This window comes from Diplotaxodon limnothrissa, linkage group LG11 (assembly GCF_057381915.1).
Source record: "Diplotaxodon limnothrissa isolate DT_005_m linkage group LG11, D_limnothrissa_male_GT1.1, whole genome shotgun sequence".
Classification (NCBI taxonomy): Eukaryota; Metazoa; Chordata; class Actinopteri; order Cichliformes; family Cichlidae; genus Diplotaxodon; species Diplotaxodon limnothrissa.
In genome coordinates, this window is record NC_140606.1 from 30,532,404 (window position 1) to 30,553,449 (window position 21,046).

The window sequence follows — 21,046 nt, forward strand, 5'->3', positions numbered from 1 at the left end:
GCACAGCTTACAGAACAACAGGCCTTTGTCTAGTTCCTGCAGGCCAGCCTGGCATATCAGTGTGGAATGACTATGGTAATGTGAAATAGGTTCGTTCGCTGCAGGGTACGACATCCTTTAGAAGCTAGGATGTTTGTTTTACAACGCCCCCTCGGCACACATGTTTTTTTGCTTAGGCCTGATTTTTTTCTTTATGTCTAGTTGTCATTTTCCCAAATTCGTATTCTTGTGTTTATTGTTTTTTTCACTACTTTAGTTCAAATAAGTTCAGTAGATAAAAGGTAGCAGCCTTTTGTGGTTATGGCCAGAACATTTGGATAAGAAGGGTGAGATGTAATTACATCCTGATCTGCCAATGTAGTTTCCCTAATCTTTCCTGCACCTGTGTGTAGGAGCACACGCGTGTGGGTGCAGACACATCTCAGGACATCCAGCTCTTTGGGATCGGGATACAGCCAGAGCACTGCGTCCTGGAGGTGTGCCCAGATGGTGATGTCACCCTGATGCCAGTAGGGAATGCCAGGTGAGCTGTCGTGCAACTTATTCCAACATACTAAGTGTCTGTGTTTCTGTCTGTGATCTGCGCTCTTGGATGACTGGACCTCAGAGTTTCACATGACCTCACTGCACAGGAATCTCATGATCTGAGCCCCTCACTTTGATATCAGATGCATGTCTCCCTCCCCCTAAAAAACCATTGTTCCTACTCGATTAGCCTGCTTCTTCCCCTTGAAAACCTGAAGGTTACAATACAATTCTTCAACAATAAAATATAAATGTATGTTCTCTGCAGGACCTGTGTGAATGGAACTATGATTGATTCATTAGTACACTTGTGGCATGGAGACCGTATCTTATGGGGAAATAATCACTTCTTCAGGTATGAGTCCTTTGTTTTTGTTGCCACATTCAAGCGTGTGAACAGCTATGAAGTCACTGACTGGATATTTGCGCTGCTTTCCAGGATCAATCTGCCTAAACGAAAGCGGCGGGACCGTTTGAAGGAGCTGGAGAGAGCATCTCCCAGAGAGAGCTTTGTCGAGGCAGACATCGAGACAGCCAGCGAGGCCTCTTCTGAGCAAGACTACACTTATGAGTTTGCCCAGATGGAGGTCATAATGAAGACTCTTGGAAACAATGGTATGATTGGGACCATGTACATATTTTATGAACTGCCAGCTCATTCCAGAAACTCTGACTGTATCCTAACATCCTTTTAAAATACCATTCCTGTATTACTGGGTTTAATCCTCTGAATAAAGGGAAAAAAAGTATTTCTCTATTTGACTTACAGTATCCATGTGTAATGCCACAAATAATGAAGTTATTCTCAGAAGAAAAACAGTTTCTAGCAGCTCATGAATATTAATTCAGTGAGTGTTCATGAGTAGAACAGTAGTTTAATCTGTGATGACACTGATAATAACTAATATTTGCATTTCTGTTGAGTAACTTCACATTGCAGTTGTTCTTTGTCTTGATCATGGCTACATGCCTAAATGCACTGAGCTGCTGCCGTGTGATTGATTGATTGGATATTTATGTTAACAAGCAGCTGAAACAGAGCGGTGTAGCTAACAACAGACAGTGAGTGCATGTTTTTAATAAGTTTTTAATTGCAATACATACAATTAATTGTTTTTAATTGTATGTAGACCCCATGCAGAATGTGGTCCAGGTGTTGGAGAAGCAGTATCTGGAGGAGAAGCGTACGGCCCTGGAGGAGCAAAGGATGATGTACGAAAGAGAGCTGGAGTCGCTGCGGCAACAGCTGTCTCCAGAGAAAACCTCACAGCATCACCGCAGCAGCAGCGACCGCCTCACGTTCTCAACGCACGCACCGCACGGCAAGCTGCGACTGTGGACGGAGGAGCGGTTAGTGTAGCTCGCACACACATATGATGCCTCATACATATAAAATATATAGGCATGCTACTTAAGATGTTGACATCAAAATTATAAATACGTAGCCACAGATGAAACTAGTATATAATAATTTAGATGTATATTTTTTTCTACTTTTACATACTTGTTGCCCACACAAATACAAACTATAGTGCACAATTTTCTCTACCATAAAAATGCCAAAAGAAGTCAAATCTGAGTGGAAGGAATTAATGATTCTTTTACTCACTCAGGACACGAGAAGATCAAACTCTATAAAATGCGTCTCTGTGTATTTGTTTCTTTGTGACAGGGATGAGCTTTTTCGCCAGAGCCTTTCCCGACTCAGAGAGCAGGTTGTCAAAGCCAACACTTTGGTGCGAGAAGCCAACTTTTTGGCAGAGGAGATGAACAAACTCACCGATTATCAGGTCACCCTTCAGATTCCTGCAGCCAACCTCAGCGCCAACCGTAAGGTCAGACTGCTGAACCTTTTTGAAACGATTACACTTCATTCGGTTATTTCAGTGTTTTGGTCGGTTAAGCTTAGGGTTAGGGAGGATGTGAATATCTTGTAATCTGATCTAAAATGTGACACTTTAATGTAGCGTGGCGCTATCGTGAGCGAGCCAGCCATTCAGGTGCGGAGGAAAGGGAAGGGGACCCAGGTTTGGACCATTGAAAAGCTGGAGAACAAACTTGTAGACATGAGAGACCACTACAGAGACTGGAAAGAGGGCACAGAGGAAACGGTGAGTAACAAAGGACCAGAGACAGGAAAAAATGAGTAAGGAAGCGGGAAAGTAATTAAAAGTATGTTCTTTTGTTTTCCTTTGTATAGTATAACAAAGCAAGCAGTAAGCACTGTGATCCTTTCTACGAGGCGCAAGAGAACCACAACCTGATTGGGGTGGCCAACATTTTTCTCGAGTGCCTTTTCCATGATGTCAAGCTGCAGTACGCTGTCCCCATCATCAGCCAGCAGGGAGAGGTAAGGGCACACTGTAGACTTGCTGTCTGTGACGTCAGTCATTGTGTTCGTGAATTCCCCTTTTGAAGCCCTGATTTTATTATTTTACTAGTTAATGCTTAATAAAATGAAGATATGGTACTAGATCACACACTTCTCATGTGGGCTGTTAGTACAATTAGTCTTATTCTTTTAGTTCTTATATATTTAAAAGCTTTTCATAATTCACAGTACTTTTATGTCCATATGAAAAGATATAGACCAACAAAAATCAGCATACTGGTTAAAATGAATAAAAAATGGCCAATTTTCTCTGGATACATGGATTAGTTCTCAAACGGTTTAGGTTTTGTCCCACTCCTTCTGCTTGTATGTACAGGTAGCAGGCAGGCTGCACGTTGAGCTGATGCGAGTGAGTGGAGCTGTACCAGAGCGCCTGTGTAGTGGGGACGACTCTTCGGAGAACTCCAGTGAAAATAGTTGCTACGAGGTCATGGACACCAACGGAGAGATCGTCCACATGGCCAAAAGGCTCACCTGCAGGGTACGAGTGAACCATCAGTGGATTTTAACCAAAGATTTCAAAACGGATCTGTGCAGGCGGTGCACGGCGAGATTTCAGTTCTAAAAAAACATCAAAGTCTTCAATCTTCATCCTGTCTTCGCTGCTGTAGGTGCGGATCAGGGATGCCACAGGACTGCCGCTCAACCTGTCCAACTTTGTCTTCTGTCAGTACATGTTCTGGGAGCATGGTGAGCCCACTGTGGCTCCTCCCATGGTCAGCCCAGATAGACCATCCCCTCGAAGCCCAGATGCTCAGTTCACGGTCCAGTTTGATCACTGCAAGGTTGGAAAAATGAGCTGCTTGTTGTTTCATTCGAGGTTTTTTTTAATGCCTTGTTTCGGAGACATTTTACATTCTTGCAACTTTTGTTAGTAACTTTCATCTTCTCTACCCCAAACTCTTTTCCCAGGACTACGTTGTGCACGTGACAGATGAGTTTTTAGAGTTTATATCAGATGGAGCGCTGGCCATAGAAGTGTGGGGTCATCGCTGTGCTGGGAATGGTCGTTCTCTCTGGGAGTTGGATGCACTGGAAGCCAAGACCCAGACGCTCCGGGACAGGTCGGATGCATCACATGTTGCACTGACATTTTTGCACTTCTATAAAATTGATTCTAATCCCAGCTGTTACATGTTCAAGGTGGAGCGACGTGTCTCGCCGGATCGAGCTGTGGATCGCCATCCAAGAGCTTAATGAGCAGGGAGAGTATGCATCTGTGGAGCTGCAACCTGGGAAAGACATCAGCACAGGAGGAGTCTTCCAACTCCGACAGGTCAGAGAAAAACTATGAAGGAGGTTTCCTTCAGGTCGGGCTGGCTGCTTTAGACTAAACACACATTTAAGAGGATAAAAATTAATTATGTGATTATGATTTCTTTCAAACAGGGTCACTCCAGGAGACTGCAGATGTCCGTGAAACCGGTCCAGAACTCAGGCACTCTGCCCTTGCTGGTGGAGGCTGTTCTGTCTGTCTCTATTGGGTGTGTGTCGGCTCGCTCCACCAAACTACAGAGACCGCTCGACAGCTACCAGGTCTGCAAAATGCACATGTTTGCGTTTTTCCACATGCACACAAATGGACTTTGACTATGAGCCTATTGTGCTGGCTTCATTAGGATGGTAATTTGCCTTTAGATGTTTCTGTATCAAAACAGGAAGATGTTCTGGGGAACATTCTACTTGTTTCATACCACAAAGACACAATATTACACCAATTCAGCCAAACTATGTTTAGTCTTTCTCAGCTTTCATGCCTAGACTGGTCCATCCTGGTAGCTGGCAGCCAGCATAGAGTTGGTCAAGAAAATAAAGACTTGTTAGTGTCGCAGTTCTGTTGTGGGGTATAGAAAGGGGCTGCTTGTTAATTCAGTAGTCACAGAATCCCTTTTTTTTTTTTTTTTCAAATTAACTATGAAATTGACAATTCTTGTTATAAATATAACTATTTACTCAAAAAAGTATGTGAGCATGGATGTAAACGTCACTGAAATTCACAGTAAGCTAGATGAGAAACAACTGGTTTCATCTGACGTGTCAAGTGAAGGCCTTTACTGCTTCTCCACATCTGACTCAGTGTGTTCTCTCCTGCCAGAGAGAGGTGGAAGACGATATGGATAGTTATCAGGTACCCTTCGAGTCTCCTGCTGCTGCTGCTCACCCTTTAGTTCACACTGCAGCATGAAGGACACCAACCGATGTGATCACGTGTTTGTGACTAGGCCTTGTGCTGAGGGCATGAGAGGCAGGAGGTCCCTGCCGACTAAAGAAGCGCTTTATTAAACAGCATCTGCATCAGCTGCACACGTGGATGTATTCTGATGTGTTGTGATTACCAGTCGCACCAACAACTCTTTGGCATCTCCTAGAATAAAAACGAACAAATTACAGGTTCACCCTGAGCTTCCGGGAGCAGCATGTCTGCCAGAATCTTGTCCCACCTTCTCTTGCCTTTCCCCTCAGGTTTTGCGCACTAATGCTACTGTTTGCTTGTCACTACTGAAGAGCTGCAGAAGTAATACGCCTCAATTAATCACTTGGGCATTGCATGGCTGCATGATTTACAGTACTTTGCATTGTGAGAGTGTGCTGATTGCAGAAGCGTAACATGATTGGCTCTGAGGTATTTCGGGGATTGGGGATGTTGCAGAGGGGAATCTACTCTCTGCTGCTCTGTCAGAGAAATACTTCCCATGTATTCAGGTAGGACTTTGGGGACCTTTGGCTGCGTGCGAGGAGGTGCATGCAAACGAGTGTGAATGATGAGTGCGATTGCAAAAGGGGGATAAGGAGAGCTTTTGTGTATGTGTTTATTTAGTGAAATCACATTTGTTTTATAGCCAGAATTGGAGAGCTTAAGACTTTTACTTTTTAACATCTTGGGTTTGGTAAAGCTGTTACTTTTCCAAAGTATTAGCTGGGGGTGTTTGGGAGCAGTTACAGTATTCCCTCAGAGAAATCAGCCCAGTGCACGCTCATCATCCACTGGTAACAATTCACTCTGCCCTGTAGCAGAACCTTTGCTTCACTGAGCCAGCTGGCATTAATTCAGCTCTTTGTTTGGTTCCAGGAAGAGGATCTCAACTGTGTTAGAGAGCGCTGGTCAGATGCACTAATCAAACGTCGGGAGTATCTTGACGAACAAATCAAGAAAATCATCAACAAACAGGGTGGGTTTTAGGCCCTGATCACAAGATTGCTCATTTTTTTAAACATTTCTTTTTTAACTTCTATCCTTCTCACTGCATGTAGAGAAGTCAGAGGAGGACATTGAGCGTGAAGCTCGGCTGGTGGAGCAGTGGGTCGGGCTGACTGAAGAGAGAAATGCAGTGCTGGTACCTGCACCTGGTAGTGGCATCCCGGGAGCTCCTGCAGACTGGTGAAAACAAGCAAAACAAAACATTCAGAAATGAAAACTTCTTGTTGCCTTTTATTTAATTTTATTTTTGAACCAATACCCTGTTGTTCAACTGCTTGTAGGACTCCACCTGCAGGAATGGAAGCTCACATTCCTGTACTCTTCCTTGATTTAAATGGTAAGGCAGACACATACTTTACTTCACAGACTCCTCGCTGGCTTCACAAATGCAAACGGCCTTCTTTTTGTACGCCACCAGCGGATAATCTGACAGTGAACGAGCAGCTGACCGGCCCACATGCTGCAGGCGTTAACTCTATACTGCCCAAAGAGCACGGCAGCCAGTTCTTCTATCTACCTATCATTAGGCACAGTGATGAGGAGGTAAGTAACAACGGTTACTTTACTGCCCTCTCCTGGTCAAAAATACTTGAGTTGAATCATAGACAAAAAAAAAGATTAAAGTGTTTCCAATTTGGTTTCTCTTGGCAACTCAGAGACTCTTTGGAGGCCCAAAACTGTCAAAAAATAAAAATAATAATAATAATGATGCATTATTATTCTTTTGCCTTTTCCCTTTACTTACTTAGAGAAGCTCACAGATATCCAATAGTGTAATGAATGTACTGTAAGTAAGTCAACTCTGTAGAGTATTTTTGTTAAACATATAAATTTGTGTGTCTTTGGTTTTACTATGGCTCCATGTTAAATTACCGTATTTCCCGGACTACAAAGCGCACCTAAATATTAGCCGCACAAGCTAAAATCAGGGGAAAATCCTGTTTTGTACATACATTAGCCGCACCTGACCAAAAGCCGCAGGTGTTTCAATGTTGACTTATCATATGTAAGAGAATATGCACAAAGGGAATTGTCAGGAAAGAGATGGCTGTTTGGAGACATCACTTTTATTAATATTTTGAAAAACAAGTTATGGGTACATATTTGCACATGTAGTACATAACAGTAACCTACAGCACACCAGAACAATAGATTCGGACTACCTTTTAGGCTCAGGTGCAGTGACACAGCTTTAACAAGAAGAAAAGTCAGTCATTCACCACCATCTTTCTCTTCTTCCTGCCCACTAAAACCACCAAAGTCCTCTTCTCCAGTGTCAGATACAAACAGGCTCATGATGGCTTCGTCATCCACTCTTCTTCTCTCCTTCGTTGTCACTTTCAAAACCAAAGAAATCCTCATTGTCAGTGTCAGAGTCGAACACCCTCAGAAGGGCCGTGGCGGTGTCCTCCTCTCCATCATGCAGCAGTCCAGCCCTTCAAAATCCGTTGGTGATCGTGGATGTTTTCACACTTTTCCACGCTGTCAGAATCCACCGGTGGAGTTGGGCATAACTTGCTTTTTGGGCATAACTTGCAAGTTTATCGCCGCTCATCATCCACGACTCCCGCTGAACGCGTAGCGCTACTTTGAAGTTTGTTTTTCGCGCTACTTCGTACGGCACTACGTTGCCTGGCGGACGGACATGTGACTAACATACCACTCTTGAACCCCGATCCTTCCGCCAGGCAACGTAGTGCCGTACAACAGCGGAACACACAAAACAAATCGTCTTACGATATGACAAAAATCATGGACAATCCATAGAAAAGCCGCACCTGACTAAAAGCCGCAGGGTTCAAAGCTTGTGCAAAAAGTAGCGGCTTATAGCCCGACATTTACGGTATCTTCATTTGCTAAATTGCTGCTATAAAGTTTTTCTCCTCACATAATTGCACAAATTGACACATAAAAGGGTTTTAGGGCAACTTTTTTCCTACAATTATGTGTGCCTAATTGGATGGGTTGCAGCATGTGTGGTAGGAAGTAATTAAATGAAATTAATCTTTATTCCTTTTTGTGTGATGTTGAGCAGGACTAACCCTACAGTAATCGTTGCGCTAAATGCTGTCTAAATGGTAATTAGACAAACCCAGAGCTACGGTCCACGTATGCCATCGTAATCCATGTGTCTCCCTGTGCTGTCACAAAACCACTGCCACACATTCTTTCTATAGATAAATGTGAAATTAAATAAATTAAACACAAGTTTGAAATTTCATTAGGTGTCAGCAGTGTGCTCCTGGGATTCATCCATTCATGATTCTGTTCACCTCAACCGGGTCACGTCGCCAAATGAACGCATCTACCTGATCATTAAAGCCACGGTGCAGCTCAGCCACCCTGCCTCCATGGAGCTGGTGCTCCGCAAGAGGATTGCTGTCAACATCTACAACAAACAGGTTAATACTTGAAACTCTATATGTAACCAAAGGAGGTTAGCCCAAAGAACATATTAGGCTTACAGATGTCTGTCATGTTTTAATGATCAACATAATTTGAATATTTTTTTTCTTACAGAGTTTCACTCAGAGCCTCAAGAGAAGAATGTCGCTAAAGAACATGCTTTACTCCTGCAGTGTGACTTATGAGATAGTTTCCAACATACCAAAGGTATGTTGGAAACTCTGCTTCTGTTTTATCAGTGTTTGGAGTTTAACTTCTCTTTCTAAGCTTCCTTCCTTTTTTTTTCTTCCAGGCTTCGGAGGAGCCAGAGGAGAGGGAAACCTTGGCTCTCATGGCTGCTCGTGGGGACAGCGAGGAGACTCAGGATGGAGAAACTTACATAGAAAAATACACCCGGGGAGTTCTGGAGGTGGAGAACATCCTTAGCCTGGAGAGGCTACGACAGGTAACCTACGCAGTAACACAATCTAATTTAGTAAAAAATGTAATTTAGTGTACATCATAATCATTAATTATTTAGGGATGATGTATAGAGATAAATTTGCCTTTGTTTAATGGTCTCTGCAGGCTGTGACAGTGAAGGAATCACTCGCTGCCAAGGGGAGACACTTAAGGAGGAGTATCAGCACACCAAATGTACAGCAAGTAATTAAAGAAATCACTCACTGCATGTCCTGCTGGCCATATGGAAATAACTTGACTATAAAATTATACACATAATTTTACTGTCCTATTTCTTGTTCTCCAGTCTTTATGTAGTAAAACAGACCTGACTGGTTGTGAAGATGAAGACTGTAAGGTGCGTCGGGCTTCTTGTTCAACGTTTTCTGTAACTGTCATGCAAGAGTACATTTGTGTGATGACTGTGGTCTGTTGTGACTGTAATCACAGGATCACTGTGACCGTGTGGACAGCACCAACTGTAATCCACAGGACGGCTCCCTTTGTACCACACCCATTAAAAAGGAGAGTTCAGGTAACCTCAGAAAAAGCACGTGTGTGGAAGCGTTCCGTTCTGACTTAGAGTTAACACCGAATGTTCCCATACAGGGTTGGTTCCAGACAGTTCGACCTTTTTTATTGCCAGCCCCTTTAAAGTCCTCTCCCCACAACCTCCTAAATTCCTCAAGTCTCTTCTTCCTGTCAAAGAGGAAAACAAGGCCAAGAAAGTTCTTGAGGCCCGGCCGCTGCTGGGACACGAGGTAAGGAGGATGGAGCTGAAATCACTCTAAATGGGTGGTGTTCATTTCTGTGGGGTTTTTTTTGCATGTTGCTCCTTTTGCCATTGCACTTTTCTTCCAGTTCCACATTTCCATTTTGTCAGATCACTGTCGGAATTTCACCACATCAAGTTACACTTTCAAAACATGTTTAGTATAACGACGCTGACAAAAAACACAAATTGTCCGAAGCTGCGTGATGACATAATTCACTTTGTTGTTGTCACTTTATTGAGCAGAAGGTGCGTGACACATAGGAGCATGACTTCAACTTGACTAAGCTGTGCTGTGTTATGTCTCATTTTATTTGTGGAAGTTGAATTTCCGGATATTTTTGTCACTGTTTCGATCATTTAAACTAACACTGCACATTTGTTTTCTTGAAGTGGACTAAGAGAGGTGTAAGGACTGAGGTTATATCAGGAATACTGTGGTTCGCAGATAGAAGTTTCTACAAACCCAGTTACAAAGATTTTTGGATGCTGTGTAAAATGCAAATACAAGCAGAATGTGATGATTTGCAAATCTTATAAGACCATATTTTATTCACAATAGCAAAAAATAAAAACCATCAAGTATTTAAACTAAGAAATTCACCATTTTCAGAAAAAATAAGTTGGGATGGGTATCTCCTCTTTGCTTAGCTACAATAAGTAAATGGCTGGGAACCAGAGAGACCAATTGTTGGACTTCTGTGGAGAGGACTGTATATAACCTTCAGCGCTGATAGTCCCTTTAAAGGTACCAATCCCATAGGCACTGATTCACCCCCATACCACGAGACACGCTGGCTTATGAACTCAGCACTGAAAACAAGTCAGCTGTTGCCGTTCCTTTTTAATCCAGAGGATGCAGAGTCCATGTTTTCCAAACATGGTCTATTTTAAGTGATCTTTGTCCCAGAGAGACAGCAGCGTTTCTGGACCATGTTCACATATGGCTTCTTTTTGCAAGATAGAGCTTTAACATCCATTTGTGGATGGCACAGGGAGCTGTGTTCCTCAGCCCATGCAGTGATTTCTGTGACATGCCTGTTTTTAAAGCAGTGCTGCCTTAGAGAGCATCCAATGCTGATTTTCAACCTTGTCTTTTTTGCATAGATTTTTCCAGATTCTCTGAATCCTTTGGTTGTATTGTGTACTGTAGATGAAGAAATGTTTAAAGTTGCTGCCTTTAAATTCAAAATGAGCTAATTTTTGTCATGCAATAGTAAAATCCCTCAGATTAAACATTTGACATGGGTTGGTTTTTTTTTTTGTTCTACTATGAATAAAATATGAGTTTAATGAGATTTGTAAATCATTGGAATCTGTTTTTATTTACATTTTTCAGTTCCAACTTTTTCAGAATTAGGTTTTTAACAATCAGCATAAAAGTTCTGAATGTATAAATGCAGGAGTACATAAATAGCAGTAGTCTGTTTAAAATGGTCTTATGCATGTATTAAGTGTGAGCAAGTGCTTAAGATTATACTTGTTCACGGGGCATGAGAAAACGAGTGCAAGAAACTACACAGGCTAACTGCTCACCAGTGTTCTCTAATAAAAAGTACTGTCCCTCGTCCTTAGTGCACTTCAAGCATTGTTTTTGTGAAATGTTAAACTGCATGGCACTAATGATATAACTGGCCTGCCCAGCTCCATGCATGCTGTGTGTGTGAAGTGTGTGCTGTTGTTCTGACCCATCTGCAGAGCATGCGCTCATGTGTGGACAGCCCTGCACTGCTCCCCCCTCCCTGCCCCTGGCGCCGACCCAGGGCAGGCAGCGAGGGCCACTGCAAGCCTTCCACCTCCACCTCCACCCCCACCTCCACTCCCACCAGCAGACAGCTCAGCCACACACTGCCACACACTGCTGTAAGTGTTACACTCTCCACTGAGGGTTACTCTAGGAGTTTTGCACAGACATAACACGTGCTGACGTAACAAGTAGTCGGTGTGCTGTAAGTATCGCACTCACAACTATACACTTGTCCTTTTGCTGGGCAGATAATCCGTGAACTGACAGCATTTACAACAAGAGTCATCTTCATTGGCTCAGTAATAACATAGCATTAGTCAGGAAAGCTAGTTAGAAATAATAGTATTTAGGTTGCTACTAACCTGGTAGAAAAAAAAAGTGTTTATATCAGTTCAATACTTTGGTTAAAATATGTAATACTGTGATATTAATGGGGTAATACTTTTGATTATAATGCAATACATGCAACACATCTAATACATGCATAGAAAATATTAAGATTAATAGCATAGTAGCAGTTTAAATGCTACTATGAGCCCCAGATTACCATCAAAATCACAAGCTGAAATAAGTTATGACCAAATTTTAATACTTAGGTAGCTGAAAAAGCAGAGCTTCATGGGTTTTATGGGTTGGCACAAATATATGTTTTTGGAGAAAATATTATGATATAGTATAGTATAATTTCTAAACAGCCGCATTCAAATATTCAGTGAAATGCAAAAATATACTATTATACTGTACATTTTTTTGGCTTTGCCTGTGTAAACCAGGAAAATGGATTTAAAATCAAACAACCAAGAGAAAACCGAAATGCAGGCTTTCAGCTTTAATTTAAATTAAAAATAAATTTTAACTAACTATTTAGGAATTACAGCCATTTTCATATACATCTATTTCCTCAAAATTAGTTTGTTAATTGACTGAAAAGTAGTTTCATGTTTAAAGGAGGGTAATTGTGTGATTTCAACACAAACTGAGCAGACATAATATCAGTTGTTGAAACTGGATTTTATAGCTTTTCATTGTCATCATCCCCAAAGAAACGTCAGTGTAATTCAGGGAGGTCATCATTAGGCTTACAAACTAAATAAATTTATCAGAGAGAAAAACTTTTGGAATGGCCAAATGATTACCATTGTTAAAAAAGATCTCAACAGGATCTAAATACCTGGGAGACCACGGAAGACAGCTAAAGTGCAAGACCACAGGATTATTGTTGTCAAAGTCTCTAATCAGGAGACACCTTCATAAATGTATATACAAAGGGTTTGCAAAACAGCAAAACACTAAAGAACCAGAAGGTCAGATCAGACATGTCTAACATCTAAAAGAGCCTGTGCAGATCTGAAAAATTCCTCTGGTCTGAAGAAACTACAATAAACTTTTACCAGAATGATGGGAGGGTGAAAGTATAAGATGCATCCTCAGTCATCCAATCCCAGTCTAGCTTGGATGAGTGACAAAACGTTTCTTCCCCTGAAGAAATGTCAAGATGAACAGACTTTATGGATCATAAGAAAGAGTTTCTTTAATGATGAAATCAGTCACCTGATCTCAACCAAACAAAGCATGCTTTACAATTAATAAATACAAAAAAGAAGGCAGAGAGACCCACAAACAAGCAGCAGCTGAGGTGGCTGCAGTAAAGACCTAGCAGCGCATTTCAAGGGAGAAAGCATTTCGTGATGTCCATGGGTTTCAAACCTCAATGACTGCAAAAGTATTCAAAAGAATCCTCATATTTAAAATGATGTTGGTTTGTCCGCTTAATTCTTATAATTTTAAAATTTAGAGGACTGTATATACAAATAACTGTAATTCCGACGTTTGTTAAACCTTTTGAATTAAAGCTGGAAGCAGGCACTTCAGTCATATATTAATTGTTTCATTTAAATGGCGGTCTACAGAAATACACAAATTATGTCTTTGCCCAACAAATCGTGGACCTAAGTGTAGAATGAGTGGTTTGATAGGTGTTTAACTTGATGGGTCACGTTAAAGGACATGCAGCATGTGAATGCAAATTTAAAGCAGCAAACACCAGTAAAGTTATCAAAGATCAAAGAAAAAAGTGTCACAATATTCATACATTATGCTCTGTTCCATCATTACATTCAACCATTTTCATTGTCTCCAGTCTCTTTCTGTAAATAGTCTTCACATAGGCTATACGTGCTGTAACTAACATCAGACCTGGTGTGTCTTTTGTCCCGCTGCTCTTCTTTTGATCGGCAGGACTCTGAAGACGAGGAGACGGATGTGCGCATGGCTCTAAGTCTAAATCGTGGCTCTCAGGACCAAAGCACCTTACAGCCTTACATCCCAGAGGACTTTGCAAACTTTGAGATCTACAACGCCACTCTGGAGAGCCAGGAGGGGTTTCGCTCTGACTTGAAGGGGAGCCGTTGTGGAGGTGGGAGCAGCGAGAGAGGGGTGTCGCGAAGCCCCACGAACAGCAGTTGCACTAGTGGTTACTTTTCACACAGTGCCTCCAATGCCACGCTGTCTGACATGCCTTTCAGTGCCAGTGAGAGCTCTGACCATATCAGCTGCACCTCCAGAGATTCCCATGACCCTCTTGGCTGCCCTGTTGGAAGAGGCGGCACCCGAACCAAAAGTGTTTCTGCGGGGAGTGATGCTCAGCCACGACCTCTTTCGGCAGATGGGGTTCAGGACCTGCTCATCCATTCAGCCTCCTCACCTATCAGTATTCCTAATTGCACTGATAAGCCACAGTCATTCCCTTCACCAAACAACTGTGTACTCAGTACCAGCCAGGAGTTTACTGACTTTAAAGGGGCTGATGACAGCGTTGGTGTAGCTGATTTGGAACATTTTACACAGGGATGGGGGGAGGAGGGGTTGGAGGTTTGTACAAACGAGCAGAAGAAAACAGTCGATGTAGAAACACGTGACACTGACAATCAGCTCACCTCTGATGTCTCTGGTATTCTTAAGACATCTCTTCCCGAAAAGACAATATGCAAATATCCTAATTATGAAAACGCCGTTAGTGTAGGTGTGTCCTGCCCTAACACAACAGTGTTTTGCACTTCAGTCAGAGCCCCAGTCTCCGCCTCTCCAGCCCAAATAAATCTTGCTGCATCGGTCCCACCTCCACAATCGCCATCTCTACTCACATCGTTACCTACAGCCACGTCTTCAGCTCCAGCTCTGCGAGCAGGAGGAGAACCTCCCATTCAGGAGCCAGCCCAAGGGGATCTGCCCCATGGAAGTCCCTGTCCCAGTCCAAATCCCAGCAGCGCCGAGCCCTCTGGAGACTCCAGTGGGGATGAGAGCACTCCTGTTGCTCAGCTTCCTGACTGGATGGCACCTGGTGAGCAGGTGTGGGTGGGGAAGAGGAGAGGAACGGTCCACTATGTGGGAGGGGTGGAGTTTGCCAAGGGGATCTGGATTGGTGTGAAGCTGGACATGGCAGTGGGTGAGTCCATTTAAAACTTCTGTTTGTAAACCCCCAAGAAAAGTAATTATTACAGGAAAGAATGATTCGTTTAAACAGTCTGAATGTTCCATATATCTGATGTCCTGTATTCCTTAGTCAAAAACTTAATGATTAATTTATACATGTTGTCTTTAAGGCTATGCAGTTATTAACAGCAATATAAATATAGTATTTATTAATCCCTTAAATACTGGTGTCAGTCACGGCTAACGCACATGTGGGGCTATGTGGTGAAACAAAATCGCTGTAACCCCCTGTTGACTGTCTATTAGAGGATTAGAAGAGCGACTTACAGGAGAGCGAGGTTTGCTTTTAGTGGTGGGATTGTTAATCCACTCTGACTGGTCCATTAGTGTCAGCAGGCTGTTGTTTCTAGGAAACAAAACAAGAAAACAAAAGCAAAAAAAACCAAACACTTAAGGCCTGTGCACTCAGTGCCAAGCAGGAAAGATCTCAAAGGCTCTGTTAAAGGCTAATGGATAAACATAGTGGAGCATTTAGCAACTGGTATTTCTCTTTGGTCTGTTTTGGAGACAACAAACAGGTGAACACAAACTTCACATGAATGCTAATGATGATTTGGGTTTTCTGGCTGTACAAAACAGGAAACTGTCTGTGCATCCAGTTTATACGTTGTGCTTAAAAATGTATTGATTGGCTGAGATAAGTCAAAACTAACGAGTTAGTACATTAGATAGATACGTCAAAATTTTGAGATAATAACCTGAAAAGTTTGCCTTGAGGATGGCAAAAAATATTTCTTTTTAAATAGCAGAAACAAGCTTTCGTAGTTTTCCATATCAATCTCATAAGGGATCTCATACTTTTGAGGGGGTTTCTGTTGCCCCCAAGTGGTATACAAGAGGAAAAGCAGGGGGGGAAAAGGTGTCTTAGTTTTGATGTGTTGTAGTCATCACAGACTGACTCATAGTCTAGAAAATGAGTCAGACTGTGACAAACAGCAATAAACCTGTGACCCCAGGGCAGTTTCCACTTAATATACTGTACGTATCATATAACATGTGGGTTTTTTTCTGTGTGCTACCCTGTTACTAATAAAGCTGAAACACAGCGTGAATGTTAGTAAAACAGGACACAGAAATTAGTAAATCCCTATATTTAAAAGAAAAAAGCACAAATACATTCTATATTCTATAAAATTCTATAAAAATTGCACATTTTGCTTTTGATGCCAGTAAAAAAAAGCCAAAGTTTTGTGGGGGGGTTTTTTTTTTTTTTGCAAAGCAGGCAAATACTGTAGTAATACAAACTGTGTATAAATTACAGGGAACTAAACCTGACTGAGAGAGGAAGAAAAAAAATAAAAAGGAAGCTAAACAAACATCACATTCCAGTAAAGGCAACACAATACATACTGTTGACTCATATATCATCCCGGAAAATGCAGAGGCGATTAGGTAATGAAGAAATGGGTCCCAGGTCCGGTAGAATAAAAAGGGTTTATCCTTTAATGGTGCAGAAGAGCTTCAGATAGAAAGAGTAGGACACCTGTCAGTGATCCACTAGACCAAGATAGATTTCCAAGCACAGCGGAGCAGAACGTGCCAAAAGGTCTCTGTAGTGAAAATAGGCCATTACATTAAACTGTTGAACAATTGTGATCCAAACCTGCTGGACACAGTGCCAGCAGCAGACAGACGTGTAGAACGAAGCATTTAATACAAAGCTCAGGAACACATTTTTAAAAAGTCATGACATCAAAATGTGTTTTATGTCCATACTTGATATAAGATTTCAGCTGCTCAACAGTCCAGCCTTCATTTCACAATGTGTCAAATGCTCTGAGAGAGTAGCAGGTCTGGACTGCAGAGGTGCTACTTTGCACTTTTTTTTTATTAAGGATCCCTGCAGTTGCATGTGCAGATTCTTCTTCATCTTCTTCTTCTTTCGGATCCTAATCCACATATTTTTTTTCCTGAAAGACCGCTTTCTGGAAATGTTTTGTTGGCATCAAGTTTAAAATGACTTTTTTTTTCTGAAAGGCTTAAAAAGTCTTTTTTATTCTGATTTTATTTACATTTTACTTGTTTTGTAAAACGTGTTTGTAAGAGAAGTCTACATTAAAAGTGATTAGAAGTGAGCCATAACTCCTCTAATAAGTTATGCCTCATCCTATAGGTAAGCACAATGGGACAGTCCAGGGCAGGGTGTACTTCCGCTGTCCCCCAGGCCACGGCGTGTTTGTGAAGCCATCTCGTCTCACCAGAGGACCACCCTCCATGGACACTGAACCGCAGACTCTGATCAGATAGGACCCAAAGAAGGACGCATTTTCCGGGGAGTTGCAGGGATCTGAGCGTGGTCCTCAGATCCTCCTCGGCCTCCCTTCGTATTATCTTTTTGACCACTCAATTCTCTGAGCTGAAGGAGTCTGTGCTGTCTCAAAGCATATCTTACCTGTGCATTTAATGAAGGTATATCCTAATTATTGTTCACTGACAACAACAAAAAAAATCACTATGCACATATCTTAGTTTTCTATATGGTGATATTTTTATAGAAAACTTTAATCTGGGAGTCTTTATACAATATTACCCACATACTTTTTGTTACATTGGTTCTGAACACTACCGTATTTTTGTAAGGCAATGCACTCCAGCCACCCCCCCCCCCCCCCCCCCCCCCCCCAGCTCCCCCTAGGCTCATAATGGAGTAATCTGGGATATGAAGATTAAGAATGTACTACTGTTAATAAACATTGATATTTACATCAATATGAAATATCAGGGCTAACCAAAGAACTTCGGTTCCATATCTGCTGTTATGAGTTACATGTTATTTTTCTAATGTGCGTATGTGGACGTATTTGCTACAAATCGATGTGTCCAATTAAAGCTTAGTGCCATATCTCTAGGAGTAATGCCACATACCCTGAGCATAAGACGAATCTGCAAACCCGAGTTGCAGTTAGAAATGTTGCTGTTGACGTACTGTAACACTGTGGAGGAAATAATCCCCATCCATCCAGCACGAAACTGTTGGTGTTCGAATGCTTGCACTGGAAAGGATTCTTGGAGAGTTTGTTGACTGTCTTCCACGATGGACTGATGAAATATTTGCAACCGATGAACTGTGTGTCAACACTAGATGTACAAAGCAGCTAGGTTTTGTCTGAGGCTGGTTATACTGATGCCTTATTGCCCTGTTTCTATAAAAAGAGGCACATAAGTCCCCAAATACTCAGTAGTTATAACCATAGCTGTATGGATCAGAACCTGTATGTATATTTTGAAACCCACAAGTATTCAAAATGCCATCCTGCCTTGCTGACTGACTGATTGAATGCCTTTTTAGCGGATGTCCATCTCCATTTTACATGCTAACAGACTGATGAGTGATGCTACACCTTAAAAGGTACTCAATAACTCAGTTTTTCACATGGAGGATTGAATAAAGGGGCGATGGACAGCATCGGGTTAGAGAAAATTAGCTTAGGTATGAAGAAGAGTTTCCTACAAACGTGTGTTTTATCAAAGCAGTGAACTGTGGAACTGACTAGAAATAGGTAAATATTCAAGCTGTAATTGCAAGTAAAAGAAAGAAACCCAAGAACCTTACTTTAAAGAAGAGAACAAAGCTGCTCTCCCTAAAAAGGAGTTGTAAATAGAAATGTATTTGAACATACACTATTATAATGTACAGAATTGTATTTATAATGTATCTTGAATTGTTTAATTGGTACAAAATGTTCTAGAATAGAACATTTACAATCAGTGTATGTGTTGACTCTTCATTCTGCTCATGCATGCTAACCTAGTGTATTTACCTAACTAGTATATGCAAGTAAATTTGAAATTCAGGATTCAGATGCAGGAAAAAAGAAAAAACAAGAAGTTACTTTTAACCACTGCATTTATCTAATGTAGCGATACCTTCAGGCTGACAAACCTGTTTCCTGGATGTGTATGTATATACATATATTAAAATGTAGTCTAATATTAACTTCTTTTTTTTTTAATTAAAAAAAGTCTGGTGATAATGTAGGATTAGCCAGCAGTTTGTGTTTTTAGTTCCGTCCTATGCTGGGATGTAGTGCAGTTTTAATATTTGGAATAGGAAACAGCAACAGTATACAGCAATTTACGTCCTTGCAAAAAGAAAGTTTTCACAGGACTCTATGCAGTTCAGTGAAAATCTAAATGCACCCTATGATTCAGTAGCTCTTAGAACTACCTACATTGACTCTACATTACTTTGGTAATGAGAAGGAGTTCATGGCCAACTCAATGACTGCAAGATGCCCAAGTCCTGTGGCTGTAAACAAACCCAAATAACCATTCCTCCACCACCCTTGTTCACGGTGGGAATGATGTGTTTGCGCCAATAGTCTGTGACTGATTTTGACCAAACACAGCATTATTCAAAAGAACACACTAGCGTCCCGAAGTCTTGTTGTATCTTTAGTTAAAACTTTGTAAACATAAGCTGTGCTGCCATGTTCTTTTTAGAGAGAAGATGCTTTCTCCTGGCAACCCTTCCGAATTCTTCTTCCTAATTTCTAATTTTACTGCCATGAATTTTAACATTTAACATCCTAACTGAGGCCTGTAGAGTCTGAGATGTAGCTCTTTGGTTTTTTGCAGTTTCCCAGAGTGTTGCATGGTCTGACCTTGGGGTGAATTTGCTCACTCTCTGGTTAAGACCGTGGCGTTGTGTCAACACACATCTGATTGTTCACACACACCTGTGAATGATCTGTTAATCAAGTTAATCAATTACCCTCTTAATTACTATGGAAGCAGTGAGGGTGTACTTTGTTTGAAAACTTTCTTTTTCATATAACTGCACTGTTTTGAGATCTAAATAAGAATGCTATGTCTAAGGTGTACAGGAGAAGATAGCATACGGGTAATGAATTTACAATAATCTCATGTTTTTAAAAAAAAACTTTCAAATGATGTTATAATAGAACACATTTTACTTTAAGATGTGCAGCATGTGTGAAATATCGCCAGGGACAATATAAACATCCTGGAAACAGGAATAAGTACGTTGCCCCCTTAAAATGATGAAGCCCTTTAATAGTTTTAAATCTTTCCAGCCTGTCTGTAGCCAGTGGTGTCATGTTTGAGGTGCTTTTAACCTACAGTTATGGTAGTCTGTTTACATACACTCATCACAGGCATGAGTGTCATGGTAATTTGGGGCTTTTAAGGATTTGTTTAAACTGTTCTTTTTCCAGGGTGGAATGATTTTTACAGCATACATATTTAACTATTTTAAACTGGACGCACAAGTTTGAATTTATTTTTGATTCTCTCAAATCTGAAACTTCATGGGCCTTGGCAAAGTTAAAAGACAAAAGTTATTAAAAGATTTAAGTAAGCATATGTAATTATTTGAGTGTATGTATGTGTGTATATATATATATATATATATATATATATATATATATATATATATATATATAATATTAATTTTTTTTTTTTTTTTTTTTTTTTTTTTTTTTTTTTTACCCTGTGTGGATTAGAGAAAATCCAAAAGAAGTTCAAACTTGTGCACCCAATTCTTGTTTTCTTCATTAAAGATGTATGCTGTGCAATAACTCCACCCTGGAAAAAAAAAGTTCATGGAAGTTATTAAAAGCCCCAAATTACGACGGGTCATGCTCACTTCTAACCACAACTGTAAAGTAACTTCCCCAAATTGTTCCCCAAACAAACAAAAAACAAACTATTTTTAAAAGTGTCTATTATATCCGGATATTGATGATTGATTCTGTTTATTTCCAATAGGAGGAGGTGCTATAGGGAAAAAAAACCCACAAAAAAACAGCTTATACTACAGTAAACTAAGACGATAGTAAAGAATACATTATTTGAGCAAGATTTTCAGCTTTTTTTTTTTTTGCACTTTCATTATGAACTTATTAAATTACACCCCAGCAAGTGCTGTGCACCCACGGACTGCACGAGTTTCCGGGGAGAACTGACATTCCCAACATGCTATTATTTCCCAGTCAACCCTAACTTATATATGAACATACATGGTCGAAGTAACTGAGTAACTTTATTCAGCTCTACGCTGCGTGCCCTTGTGACAGTTTCAGCAGTTGTGCGACAGTAGGGAGCCTGAAC

The 21,046-nt window shown here is 41.1% G+C and overlaps 1 protein-coding gene across 5 annotated transcripts in view; it reads left to right on the plus strand.

The window, feature by feature from the left end:
- kif13a (kinesin family member 13A) overlaps positions 1–18,597 on the plus strand; it is a 39,631-nt gene extending 21,034 nt beyond the window's left edge. The window contains exons 14-40 of one of the 5 annotated variants that reach the window (XM_085366601.1): positions 393–523; positions 794–880; positions 965–1,140; positions 1,656–1,875; positions 2,198–2,360; positions 2,493–2,636; positions 2,726–2,875; positions 3,234–3,398; positions 3,529–3,702; positions 3,830–3,981; positions 4,061–4,193; positions 4,307–4,453; positions 5,013–5,045; positions 5,988–6,087; positions 6,170–6,296; positions 6,398–6,453; positions 6,535–6,659; positions 8,342–8,518; positions 8,637–8,729; positions 8,815–8,967; positions 9,090–9,167; positions 9,271–9,321; positions 9,414–9,498; positions 9,573–9,724; positions 11,434–11,598; positions 13,721–14,927; positions 17,088–18,597. In XM_085366601.1, coding sequence (XP_085222727.1) covers positions 393–523; positions 794–880; positions 965–1,140; positions 1,656–1,875; positions 2,198–2,360; positions 2,493–2,636; positions 2,726–2,875; positions 3,234–3,398; positions 3,529–3,702; positions 3,830–3,981; positions 4,061–4,193; positions 4,307–4,453; positions 5,013–5,045; positions 5,988–6,087; positions 6,170–6,296; positions 6,398–6,453; positions 6,535–6,659; positions 8,342–8,518; positions 8,637–8,729; positions 8,815–8,967; positions 9,090–9,167; positions 9,271–9,321; positions 9,414–9,498; positions 9,573–9,724; positions 11,434–11,598; positions 13,721–14,927; positions 17,088–17,221 — 4,578 coding nt within the window. In that variant the 3' untranslated portion in view covers positions 17,222–18,597. Of the gene's footprint in view, positions 1–392; positions 524–793; positions 881–964; positions 1,141–1,655; positions 1,876–2,197; positions 2,361–2,492; positions 2,637–2,725; positions 2,876–3,233; positions 3,399–3,528; positions 3,703–3,829; positions 3,982–4,060; positions 4,194–4,306; positions 4,454–5,012; positions 5,046–5,987; positions 6,088–6,169; positions 6,297–6,397; positions 6,660–8,341; positions 8,519–8,636; positions 8,730–8,814; positions 8,968–9,089; positions 9,168–9,270; positions 9,322–9,413; positions 9,499–9,572; positions 9,725–11,433; positions 11,599–13,720; positions 14,928–17,087 lie in introns of all 5 variants that reach the window. The other 4 variants (XM_085366598.1, XM_085366600.1, XM_085366603.1 and 1 more) reach the window with 4 other exon arrangements.
- Positions 18,598–21,046: the final 2,449 nt, after the last annotated feature.